A 12,470-nucleotide genomic window follows, 5' to 3' on the forward strand; every position below is an offset into this window, starting at 1 on the left:
GAACATATATTAACTGTGGCTCTCAATGGTATTTAAGAGCTGTCTGTGGTAAGAAAGGAGCTAATGAAATAGGGAGAGCTAGGCGTTTTGCTAGTGATAATTTTATCTCAAAATCATCTAGAAATAGTACCTTTTAGAAAGTCATTAATTCAGTCTTACAAGATAAGGAATGTTGTGACTATTTCATATAGGTCGGTCAGTTCTGACCTCTTTCTTTAGTTGTGAATCACCTTCTATCTTCTGATCATTTGATTAGATTATTCTGATTAATACAGACATAAATAATTTTTTTGCATTTAACTCTTAACAATTCTTACTGTTAATAATAACTTTCTGATAAAGACATTTGAGAGTCAAGTAAATAACATCAATTTACCCATTGTGATAAAAGGTTCTAGTTTCAGGGGCTGAAATGATAACAGGTGTTTGCCTTGCATGTAGCTGAACCCCAGTTGATCCCCAGCATTCCATATGGTTCCTTAAGCACTGGCAGGAGTAATTTCTCAGTGTAGAGCCAGGAATAATCCTGGAATATTGCTGGATGTGTCCCCCCCACCTCCCTAGCCCACCCTCCCGCTGAGAGTGAGCAAGAGAGACAAAGAGAGAGAGAGAAAGAGAGAGAGAGGTTCTAGTTTCAGTTTTGGTTTTAAGTAATGGGCAGCAGAGGGTAACTGAGGTACCATCAGTAGAGAGACTAGTATTTGAGAAGGCCCTGGAGATAGTCTTTGTAAGGAATACTATGTTTTTTTAATGGCAGCCAAAACAGGATACAGAACAGGAAATACATCATATCGATTTTTTCTTATACTTCCTCTGCCTTGTTAGAATAATAAAGTAATATCTGAGGTCCATCAACTATATGTGTTCAGGAGAGAAAAGGGATATTCAATAAGTTTCACTGAAACGGAAAGGAAAAAACCTTTCCATAGGACTGGTTAACTGCCATATAGTCTCACTACAACATACATTTATTTTAAACTTCATTTAAACTTTATTCAGCCATTAGAAATAGAATGAAGCTTTTTTAGCATGTCACCTTCTATAAACACTCATATATATTCTAGGACCAGAGTCTACCCTTAGTGTCTGGTTTCTCATAAACTTAGTACATAAAGGAGCTTGTAGTTGTAAGTTTTGTTAATGATATATATGATACCTTATTTGCAAATAGTTGATAAGTAGCTGTCAGATTATCTAATCTTTAAAATCCCAATTAGGAACTGGAGCTATAGGTATAAATATAGGTATAGCTATACCATACGTGGGTAGGGTATTTGCCTTGCATGCAGCAGACTCGAGTTCAATTTGCAGCATCCCATATGGTCCCCCAAGCACTGCTAGGAATAATTCCCAAGTCCTGAATCAGGAGTAATCCTTGAACATTGCTGAGTGTGACCCCAAAAGCAAAATAAATACAATTTCAAAAATAATAAAGAGTGCTTTTGGTATATAATAAATGTTTTTTATATGGTTTTCTTTGGGGTGGGGGTGAGACTCCTGGTGATACTCAGGATCACTCCTGACAGGGTTCAGAGGACAATATGGGATGCCAGGGATTGATCTGCCACATGCAAGGTAAGTACTCTACCTTCTGTATGACTGTTCAGGCCCATTTTTATCTGGTGTTAAGAAACTCCTCTTACCTGCTCTGTAGCTGTGGGGCAGTAGAAGACTAATAAAACAGTTGTACAGATGTTTATCGACAATCCAATGATGGTGATAAGATTTGGGGCAATCCAGGAGGGAACTCTGCCAACTAGCCATTCCCAATACCCTTGCATTAAGGGTTCAAGTAGGGACCGTCCAGCACTCTGGTATCTGTGTTCTTCCAGCCGCTTTAGTTGATGTCTCGACAGTGGTGGTGTAGGTAACTGAAACAATTTATTTAATATACACCCTGGAGTACTCATATGCCCGAAGCCCATAGAGGACTCCGGGTGAGTCTCTCCATATTTTTTTCTTGCTGACCGATGCCCACTCATGGATCTTGGCTTTCTTTTATTTGGAGAGAATAATATAACTAGTTTTATAGCTGTTTATGGCTGATATTTATCTGAAAAAAAAAAAGATTCATTTGTCAATGACTTTGGCAATATCAGCAATTAAAAAAAATAGATGGAATAAATTAATAAATGTATAAGACAAACATCACAAAACCAGGAAGAAAGTTCTATTTCTTATAAACCAAGAAGTCACATAACCACTACATTAGCAAAAAATTAAAGATTTTAATATTTCCTGATATTTATAATTTGACTTCAAAGCTCATGTTTTTTTTTCTATTGAGTACCTTCTCTCACTAATAAAATAATTATATACACATAAATAAGGCATAAATGTTTACTCAAAAATAGCTAATAAATTAGTAATGCTAAAGGGACAGCTGCTTACTAAATGCTAAGCACATATTTATTTTCCTTTTGGTTCTGGGCCACATCTGGTGGTACTCAGGGATCACTCCTGGTGGGCTCAGGGAACTATACGGGGTACCAGGCATCAAACCTAGGTCAGCCAAGTGTGAGACAAGTGTCCTACCTCCTATACTATCGCTCTGGCCCCTAAACACATTTCGTATGTTAACTCATCTAAGCCTACAAATTTAAGAACTATCAACTGATTCTCTTTACAGAAAAAGAGACTGGAACACAGAGAGACAAATTAAACTCATATGTAGCTAATAAGATTCATATAAGCACATGGTTCCTGTTTAAGCTACATTAATCGATAAAATGTATCATTAATAGAAAGGAGTACAATGTTATTTTAGGTGAAGATAAACAGAAATGAAAAATGTTAGTGTACAGAATATATATATTAGTAAAGACAGCTAATAAACTGAGAGCTTAATCCCATAAGTACTTGTATTTAACATAAAGAGATTAGTGATAATAACGGCTACTGACTTAAAATAATGACAAGTATTTTTCAAGATTAACAATTATCTATATCTATATCTGTATCAGATGGGGGTTGGAGAGAGAGTACAGTGGGTAAAGCACTTGTCTTGCTCTGTGCTCAAAAATCACTCCTAGTGGTACACGGGGACCATATGTATTGCAAGAGATCAAACCAGTCTGTTTTGATCAAGAAAGTGCCTTAACCCTTGTTTTCTCTCTCTGACTCTCAAAGCAACTTAGAGATAAGTATCTTTTACTTTATTATTTTGATTTTTGTAACTCACCCTGTGGTGCTCAGTGCTTACTCCTATCTCTGGGCTCACTCCTGGTGGGCTTGGGGAACCATATAGAGTGCCAGGGATAAAACCCAGGTCCACCATAGGGCAAATGCCTTACCCACTGCACTAGTATTCCAGCCTCAAAATACAGATATTTTAGATAAAACCAAATGATGAGAATTTAGGTAAGAGATGAACATCAACTTAAGTCATCAACTTAAAAACTAAATCTACGAAGGCCAGAAAGTAGAAATTCTTGAAGAGATTATGTATGAGAAGGAAAATAAAGAACCTGTGGGAAACTCACAGTGAGCAAGAGGAAGAGAAACCATAGGATTAAAAACAGAAAGAAAAAAGCATTAAAAGGGTAATGGCATTAAACAGGTACTTTGATATCTCTCCATAGAAAGCAATCAAGAATGCAGAATGAAATTCCCAGAAATGCTGTACGCTTGGGAATATAGCAAGTGATATAGGATCTAGGACATGTGAGCAATGGACCTGTCCATAACTTCTTACTTTTGTCCTCATTAATTTCAAATTCTAAAATTTCACTATCATCATTATCAATAGTAACATCCCTCAATCTGGGCCAATCACGTATCTCATAATTAATTCAGAAACAGTCATTGTGAGGGTCTGAAGATAGTACAGTGGGTAGGGTATTTGCCTTGCAAGCAGCTGACCTGGGTTATAGCCAACTCGGGTTCAATCCCCAGCACCCCATATGGTTCCCTGTGCTGTGCCAGTAATGATCTCTGAGTGCGGAGCCAGGTGTTAGCCCTTAGCGACATTTGGTATGGCCCATAAAACAAAACAAACAAACAAAAAAATGAAACAATCATTGTGAGATTTGATAATCAAATAAATTTTAGTGAGCTAGTCAGCTTTCTGGAATTCCATTTAAAATAGAAATAAGAATTTAATAAATCGATTTACATTTTGTTACTGTACTGTTCCATTCTCCTAGACTGGGGGGAGGGGCAGGAATCTGACATACTGAGTGCTGATCCGTTTTTGGCACTAAACAGCTATAAGCAACTGATCCTAATGGTTTTAAGTTTGAACATTTGGCAGGACTATCTGATAAACTGATACTTTCCTTCTGAGAGTGTTCCCCTCCTTTGGCCTAATTTTATTTTAACCTTCTATTTTCTTTTAGGAAAATCTACATTTTGACAAGCCTTTCTAGATTTAGCCATTATGTAATTCATACATGAAAAAAAAGCCAGAGATTTTGAAGGTCGGCAACACTGTGTCTATGAAGCGATTAGAAACAAGATTACAAATATAAATTCACATACTTGTAACCCCTGACACAGACACAGCTACTCCGCCTCAATGCATACAGATGACTAAGAGGTTGCTGGATCCATAGTGGTTCATCTCTACTCTTTTCAATCACACCAGAGACTCACAAACTAGCGCTATGAAAACCTTTTGAAGAAAAGGAGCTGGAGAGAGAGCAGGGAATGTGCTTGACCTGCACAGGGCCTGACTGGGTTTGATCTCCAGCATCCTATCTGATCCCCAGAGCCCTACTGGGAGTGATCCCTGAGCACAGCCACAAGGAAACACAGTCGGTGTGGCTTCAGAACAAAATGAAACTAGCAGCTTTTGAATTTCAGCAAACAAAATGTTTTCAAGGGAACCAGAAAAGGAGGGGGGTTATAATAGGAAGCTTGGATTGAGAGAGGAAGTATTGGGATAAACATTAAAAAAATATTCTAGCCATTTGTGATTCTATTTTTCTAGAGTCAGGCTTTTGTCTAAAGGGGTGTAAGAGTGTCCTTCTCTTTCTACACTATAAGAAACAAAAAAATTATGTAATTAATAAAAATTATTGCTGGCTAACCTAAAAGCATGACCACCAGTGAAGTTTTATGAGAAAATAGATTCGAAGTTCTAAATGCACCTAACCAATATCTGAATATGATACACAAGTCAGACATGGTCCCAACTCCCTTTACCAATGGGAAAATAATTAAAAATACAAACATGTAAATAAAATTCTGCACTGTTTGCATGCTATGAGGAAAACAAGTATGTGGCCAGTAAAGAGCATATTTCAAATATACTTGCAGTCTCTGATGAAGGAGCATTTACACCTAGTTCAGAGGAAGAGAAGCAAGCAATTCCAAGAGCAGGAAGGAGGGAAGTTCAAGAAAAGTGACAAGCCCTGAGGCAAGAAGGAGCTTCTAAATCCAGGTTCCTTAGCAATCTCAGGGCTAGGTAAGAGGCAAACCAGATGAGAGTGGGACAAAATGAAGCTTGAAATGCCACTCAGTCAATGCAAAGGATGACAGACCATGGTATAGCATTAAGATTTTATAACCACCTGTGGCTTATAAGGAAACCTGCAATTTTGGGTCCAGTTAACTGTGGATGTCATCATAAATCATGACAGTGAAAGTATTTAAGCTATATATATATATAAAAAAAACCCTCATCACGGGCATTCAGTATGCAAATTTGATCGCATTCTTTCTTAAGGTAACCATTCCACTTGCAAGCAACAATTTCCCCTCTCTTCATAGCTATAACTCATAGCTTGAGTTCCCTTCCCTTTCATAGAATTTATCACGTTTTGAACCTTCTTTGTTCCTTCTCCCACAATAGTCTGTAAGCTCCATGTATATGGGGACCAGGTCTGTCTAAACATTCTTTTCCCCTGAATCTCATCCTGTACTGTACACCAAGTGGGTAATCAGTACTTATTTGTGAAATAAAAAACAAAATATGATTCATTGAGTATCAAATAAGTACCTAGTTGTGCTTGAGCCAGAATAAACAGAAAGCCTGAAGTATGCCATACATGCTCACATAAGAAGCTCAAAGAGGGTGGTTGGGGTGGGGGCCTTCTTGCAAATAGCTAAGTTATAATAGGTTGTGAACAAACTTGTAGGAGTTCAGAGGAGGGGACACATATGGTCCAACAAAATATTCTCCTTGTGCAGGCATGAATATTTATGTGGAAGTATAATAGTACAAAAATACAACCGTGGGTATTTAAGGGACACCTTTACTAAAATTACACACACTCCATGGACCTTAAATCTCTGATGCAGAACATCTATGCAACAGAAGCAGTGGATAATGGCACGCTGCTGTTTTAATCTGTGTTCAGTACTGAGTTACAGCTGACAAGTGTCATACTAAAAAAGAAATATCCAACTGCTCCTAAGAGCAAAAGGTAAGCTTATACAACTTCCAACCTTTGGTGTAAAAATCCAAATTCCCATCCTCCCATTGCACCCAGTGCCAAATTTCTGAGCTGCATTGATTCAGCAGTATGTTTACAGTTCTTTCACAGGATCTAGTGACTACACAGCCCTTTCCAACCTTTATGACAAGACTAAAGGGCAATACTAATGGCCAACATTCCTGGGGTGGCAAAAGAAATTATAAACAGAAAAAAAATGCAAATAGGCTCACGGGATTACAGTCAACATTATTTAACAAGTGATATACAAGAAGAAAAGTTAGCAAATACAAAAGCCTTTTTTCAGCAGTCTTGGAGTCTAAAGCAGTACTGTGTAATACAATTTAAATCTACTGTTTTACTGAAGTGAAATCTTGTGTTCCTTAAAAAAAAAAAAGGAAATAACTTCCTCCAGAAAAATAAAAGATGTGAAAGCCTGACAATTATAGATGATTTTCCTATTCCCTTAAAAATTAAACAGTCATAGATGTTGATAGAAGCACAGCGGGTAGGGCTTTTGCCTGGAAATGCGGCAGTCTTGGGTTTGACTCCCCAGTACCACAAAAGGTTCCCGGAGCTCTTCCAAGGCGCTTCCTACCTGAGCACAGAGCCAGCAAGGAAGTCCTGAGAACACCGGGTGTGGCCCAGAAACCAAGAGGACCCTCTGTTCAAACAGACTAATAATAATACGAGGCAGCTTTAGCTGAATTATTAAAAAATGGAAGTGTGAGAAGACAAGATACACAAGGGACTCTGACTAGCAGTTTTCTTTTTCGTCAGCACCGACTATACACTCAAATGCTTTTAGGAGTTAAATCTCTGAGATTTTATATGAACACCTATGGTTTTAGCGCAATCAAGCCAATTCAACACACACACGCTGCACAAGATCCTACTAGTTTCAGAGCAGATCGCTGAACGTGCCTACAAGGAACTCAGAGAGACTTGAAGAATGACACTCAATACCAACGGTTCGAAATGCCAACAACAACAAAGTGACACACAAAAAAGAACCAAAGCGCCCAACTGGCGAAAACAAGTTTCCACCCCGCCAGCTAAAGACCCATTCATCGAGCGCTCCCGGGCACCGGGCAAGGCTCCGCCGCTCGCCGGGGCCTTTCTCCTTCCAAGAATCCGCTCCAGCTGACGAGCGCTGGCACCCGCGGAGCTCGTCAACACTGGCTGAAATTTCCCGACCAGTTGCCGAACCCAGAAAGCGGGGCCCATCCCCGAAACACCACCAGCCCCGCACTCCAAAGGCAGGGCAAAGCCGGTTTGTAGACTCGGCTGCGCCCGGGCAGGAGGGCGTGGAGCTGACAGGCAAGGTCGGTTCCGCGCGGGCAGCGCCCCCACACCTCGACCCGCCCAGGTCGTCCCCGCTCCGGCGCCCGCCACCCCGCGTCCCTGCAGCGGGGCCCCCTGGCCCTGCGCTCGCCCCGCACCCCGGCGGGCAGCGCCACCCCTCCCGAGGAAGGACGGCGCTCGCTTCCCTCGGGTCCGCACACCGCTCCCGTCCAGCGCCCCACCCGGAACCTGCAGCCGCCTCTCCACGCCCCGGGACCCGCCGTGCCCCCCAAAGCGCTCTTCGCGCCCTGCAGGCCTTCCCCACGGCGAGCCCCGCAGCCTTACCCTGAGCCCCCGAAGCGCACCCCTAGGAATAAGACTGCCGACTCCAGACTGCTGGGTGACTCTGAGCGGCGGCAGCGAGCTTCGCGACACTTTTACGACTGCCGTAAAGGGCTACTGGGCGGGAGCGCGCGGCGGCGCGGGCGCGTCCCCGCGGCCGGCGAGCGCGCCCCGGGCGCGGCCCGGCTGCTCGGGAGCGCGCTCCGGGCCCCGCCCCGTCTCCGTCTGTGCCCGCGGGCTCGCAGCCACCCTGCACCCCGCGCCGGCGGGGTCTTCCCGGGCCAGGTAGGCCGCAAGGGAGGGGGAGCACCTGCCTCGACGCTCTCCGGGGGTAAGTACTGGGAACTTAGAGGAGGCGGCTGCGCCTGGGGACGCCGCCCTGAGCCCCTCGGCCAGCGTGGTTGTCGCGTGTCGGCTCGCCCAGCCTCTTGGGGGTTGCTCAGTGCCAGGCACGGAGGAGGCTGAGCGGGTGGTGGGAGCCCAGGCTGTCCCCCGGGGCCGGTAGAGCTCCGAGCTCCCGGGCTCACCTTGCAGTCCACATCCTGGGTCCTTTCTGCACTCCACCCCCATCCTTGTTCCCTGCGGGGCCAAACTCCGCCTTTTGCTCATTTCCCCCGCCTCTAGCAAAGCGGAGCTGAGCTGCTTTTCCCAGTTCCTTGCACCCGGAACGAGAGAGCTCTTGTGTGTGTGTGTGTGCGTGTGTGTGTGTGTGTGTGTGGTCTCAATGTGTGTGTGTGTGTGTGTGTGTGTGTGTGTGTGTATACATCAAAAACGGTTTTGAGGACTTTTCTCGCAGCCCCACAAAAAACTGCGTGCCGTTTGAGGACGCGTTTTAGTTGTCCTTGGACTGAGATTCCTGGGTGGCAGGTGAAGGGGAAAGTTTGAAATTGAGATCCTTGGTGACCTTGTGTTTACACCAAGTCTGGTCGGCCACGCGCAATTCTAGCACGAGGAGGTGGATCCAGGTGGTAGTTAATCCTATGTGTAGCTTCATAGCCGTGCTCTAACAACAGCTACCGCGAGTATATTTGAGAAATAGAAACTACAATCGCCGACATGATTTTTCCCTTTGTTGCAATTTTTTAATTTGTTCCTTGGTGGCCAGATGCGCATATGTCATTTGCAATACAACTTAAGCTTCTTTCTCATTTATTTCCTGAAATTTTGGATTCAGTTTTTAAGTTAAAAATTTTAAACGCTTTAGGATTTTACAAGAATATTGTTTGTTGATGGCTAGAGCGATTGTACAGCCAGTAGAGTGTTGGATCCCTGGCACCCCATATGTTCTATGTGGTTCCTCCATCCCACCAGGAGTGAAACCAGAGCACAGAGCCAGGAGTAATATATATGCGTACAGTGAACTCAGAATTAAAGAATGACACGTGTCTATATGTATTATAGATATTACATTTGCCAAGAGGCAAATTATATATTTTTTATTTATTATTTTTTAATAGTGAATCACCTTGAGGGTACAGTTACAAATTTACATATTTCCGTGCTTGTGTTTCAGTCATACAATGCTTGAGTGCCCATCCCTCCACCAGTGCCCATTCTCCACCACCCATGACCCCAGTATCCCTCCCACCCTCCATCCCACCCCCCACCCCACTTTGTTCCCTCTCTCCTTTTGGGTGTTGTGGTTTGCAATAGAGGTATTGAGTGGCCATCGTGTTCAACCTATAGTCTACTTTCAGCACTCATCTCCCATCTTGATCAGGTCCTTCAACCACAGTTTACTTGGTGTTCCCTTCTCAGCTGAGCTGCCTTTTGTCCCAGCCTGTGAGCCTGGCTTCCAAGCCATGGAGCAAACCTCCTGGTACTATATTTAAAAAAAAAAAAAAAAAAACATTTTCTGTAATTCTTTGCTTTGGACCTGGTGGTACTTTGTACCTCAAAATAAGCTTAGGGCTTTCTCTCTTCACTTGGAATATCCAGAATTTGCATCTTGGTATTGTGTCTCAATAGAGGAGAATAGCATAAAGAATAGTTCAGATTACCAGTGGTGTTTCACACTTGTGAAAGTTCAAAATGGTGTCTGACTTTCTGTTTCATGAATTTTCAAAGAAAGCAGAGATGAAAAAAGGGGAGAGATGCAAGAATATTTTGTTAAACACTTGCAGTATATGAAGGCTAATCCTGGATATTTTCAAGTATCTTGAACGGTTTCTTAAGTTGTTAGCCATTATAGTTCCAGTTTGCTTGATTTGCAGCGAGCCTGTCATGCTTCCAGATTTCTGAGGTGAAAATTCATGGATTATGGTAATAACCTACCCATGTGCCTACATTTGTGTTATCATTAGCAAATTGGTAAACTCTTCCATCCCTGCTTCTGTTTAAATAACGAGAACCCTTTAAATCTAAGGAGATCTACATTGGTGGTGCTTAGGAATGATAGAACTAAATATCTAACCACGGTCAACAGACTGAAATCATGAAACCCAAACTTTAACAACTGAACTCAAAAAGGTACCCATCATAGGCTTGGGGCCTCAAGGTGGGGGGTTGCCTTACGGAAGGGAACCTGGAAACATTAGTGGAAGGAACTTGACAATGCTGGTGGGTTTGGTTCTGGGACATTGTATATCTAAAACTTAACTATGAATAACTTTGTAAATCCTGGTACTTTAATGAAATAATAAAAAAAATCTAAGGAGATTGGAATCCAAGATATTTCAGGCTATAATATAAAGAAGTGGGAGTTTCTTTTCATTTCCCATGGCTAGTTATAATTGTGCACATTTAAAAAATTAACTTTCCTAGCATTGTGTTCCTATTCTGTGCCACTTCTTCTGGGGAACAAGCCTTGGAGATAACTGCTTCATAACTTGGAATAATACCATACCCTCTGGAAGTCAGTGCTGAAACCAAGTATTGGAAGGCACTAAAGCTAGAATTTGCATTTAGATAAATCTGACCTCATAGTTGTGTTCTTTTCATTGGCTCACACAGACCAGTTAATGCATTATTTTGTCTAATAATAATTAGCTGTCATTCTTTTCTGATTTTTATCTTTCACAGAAGAAAATGGTTTTCTCTTTAGCCTTTTTGATGACAGTGAAAGGTGTCTAATGTGAGAAAGGATAAGAAAATTGATGTTCTAGATTAAAAGTATTATTTAATTCCAGATTCTACAACACCAATAGGAAATACAAGTATTGACTCTTTTTAAAAAATAATGTTCTGCCCATTGCACATTATGTCCACATATAGTGTTCTGCCCATGAAGTATATTGGCACATTGATTTGAAATTGTGCATATTTAAAAGAAGGTTGAAACAACCTTTTATTTTCTTTGTATGTGGATTCCAAGATTAACTAAAGGTGCAAGTTTGGACAGTTATGAAGACTGATGTTTTGTAAACATGTAAAATAGGTCATTCATTGTTTGTATTTCTTTAAGCAAAATTCATTTATTTTGGGTCCTACTTGGCTGTTCTCAGGGCTTACTGCTGGCTCTGTGTTCAGGGATCACTCCTGGTGTGACTCAGGGAATCATGTCGGATGCAAAGGATCAAACCCCAGTTGGCCTCATGCAAAGCAAGCACTTTACCTGCTGTGCTATTTCTCTGGCCTTTCATTTAATTCTTGAATAATTTTCTATGAAGCAGATGTACTGCAAGCTACCATTTATCTTGTAGCAATGCATTAAATTCTTTACTGTGATATATTAGTCCAGTTTCTGCAGTAGCTTCCCAGTACAATTCAGCAGAACCTTTCCATAAAAACGTTCTATGTTTTTACTACTCTTGTATGACACCAGCTCTAAAGGTGTGCCACTTGAAGTATAGTTAGCCTAACTGAAGTTTGAAGTTTTAAATTTTATTTTATTTGGAATTGTAATTTAAATAACAACAAATGGGCTCTTGGCTACTGTACTGGATGGTACAGCATTATATCTATTTTTCAAAGGGAAACTGATTCAGAGAGGTTTGAACTTCTATTTAGCTCCTTCCTCCTGCCCTTTCTGCCTTCCTTCCATTGCCACAGCTGACAGTGCATTGGGCTTACTCTGCACTCAGGGATCACTCCTAGCAGTATTTAGGGGTGCCATATATGAGGTGCCAGGGATCAAACCCCCGGTTGACTTGCGTGTAAGGCAAATGCCTTATCCATTGTATTATCACTTTGGCCTCATGTCACAGTTTTCTTTAAAATATGTTTTTGAGTAAAAGAATGATTAGGAATGTTGGGGCTGGAGCAATAGCACAGTGGGTAGGGCGTTTGCCTTGCATGCGGCCGACCCGGGTTCAAATCCCAGTGTCCCATATGGTCCCCTGAGCACCGCCAGGAGTAATTCCTGAGTGAAGAGTCAGGAGTAACTCCTGAGCATCGCCGGGTATGACCCAAAAAGCAAAAAAAAAAAAAAAAAAAGAATGATTAAGAATGTTAAGTTGACAGTACTTATGGACTGGACTATGGGAAAAGAGAAAAAAAAATGAGACAAAAAGAATTGAGAAACCTGAC

At 41.8% G+C, this 12,470-nt stretch overlaps 2 protein-coding genes across 3 annotated transcripts in view; one reads left to right on the forward strand and one right to left on the reverse strand.

The window, feature by feature from the left end:
• CEPT1 (choline/ethanolamine phosphotransferase 1) overlaps positions 1 to 8,110 on the reverse strand; it is a 38,185-nt gene extending 30,075 nt beyond the window's left edge. For both annotated transcript variants that reach the window (XM_004620091.2, XM_055140238.1), the window contains exons 1-2: positions 8,007 to 8,110; positions 1,644 to 2,053 (exon numbers count right to left, since the gene is read on the reverse strand). In XM_004620091.2, coding sequence (XP_004620148.1) covers positions 1,644 to 1,982 — 339 coding nt within the window. In that variant the 5' untranslated portion in view covers positions 1,983 to 2,053; positions 8,007 to 8,110. The remainder of the gene's footprint in view (positions 1 to 1,643; positions 2,054 to 8,006) is intronic.
• A 50-nt stretch (positions 8,111 to 8,160) lies between these two features.
• Positions 8,161 to 12,470, forward strand: part of DRAM2 (DNA damage regulated autophagy modulator 2) — a 30,794-nt gene continuing 26,484 nt past the window's right edge. Inside the window, exon 1 of the mRNA XM_055139754.1 lies at positions 8,161 to 8,334. The gene's annotated coding sequence lies outside the window, so the exon portion shown is untranslated. The remainder of the gene's footprint in view (positions 8,335 to 12,470) is intronic.

This window comes from Sorex araneus, chromosome 5, assembly GCF_027595985.1.
Source record: "Sorex araneus isolate mSorAra2 chromosome 5, mSorAra2.pri, whole genome shotgun sequence".
Classification (NCBI taxonomy): Eukaryota; Metazoa; Chordata; class Mammalia; order Eulipotyphla; family Soricidae; genus Sorex; species Sorex araneus.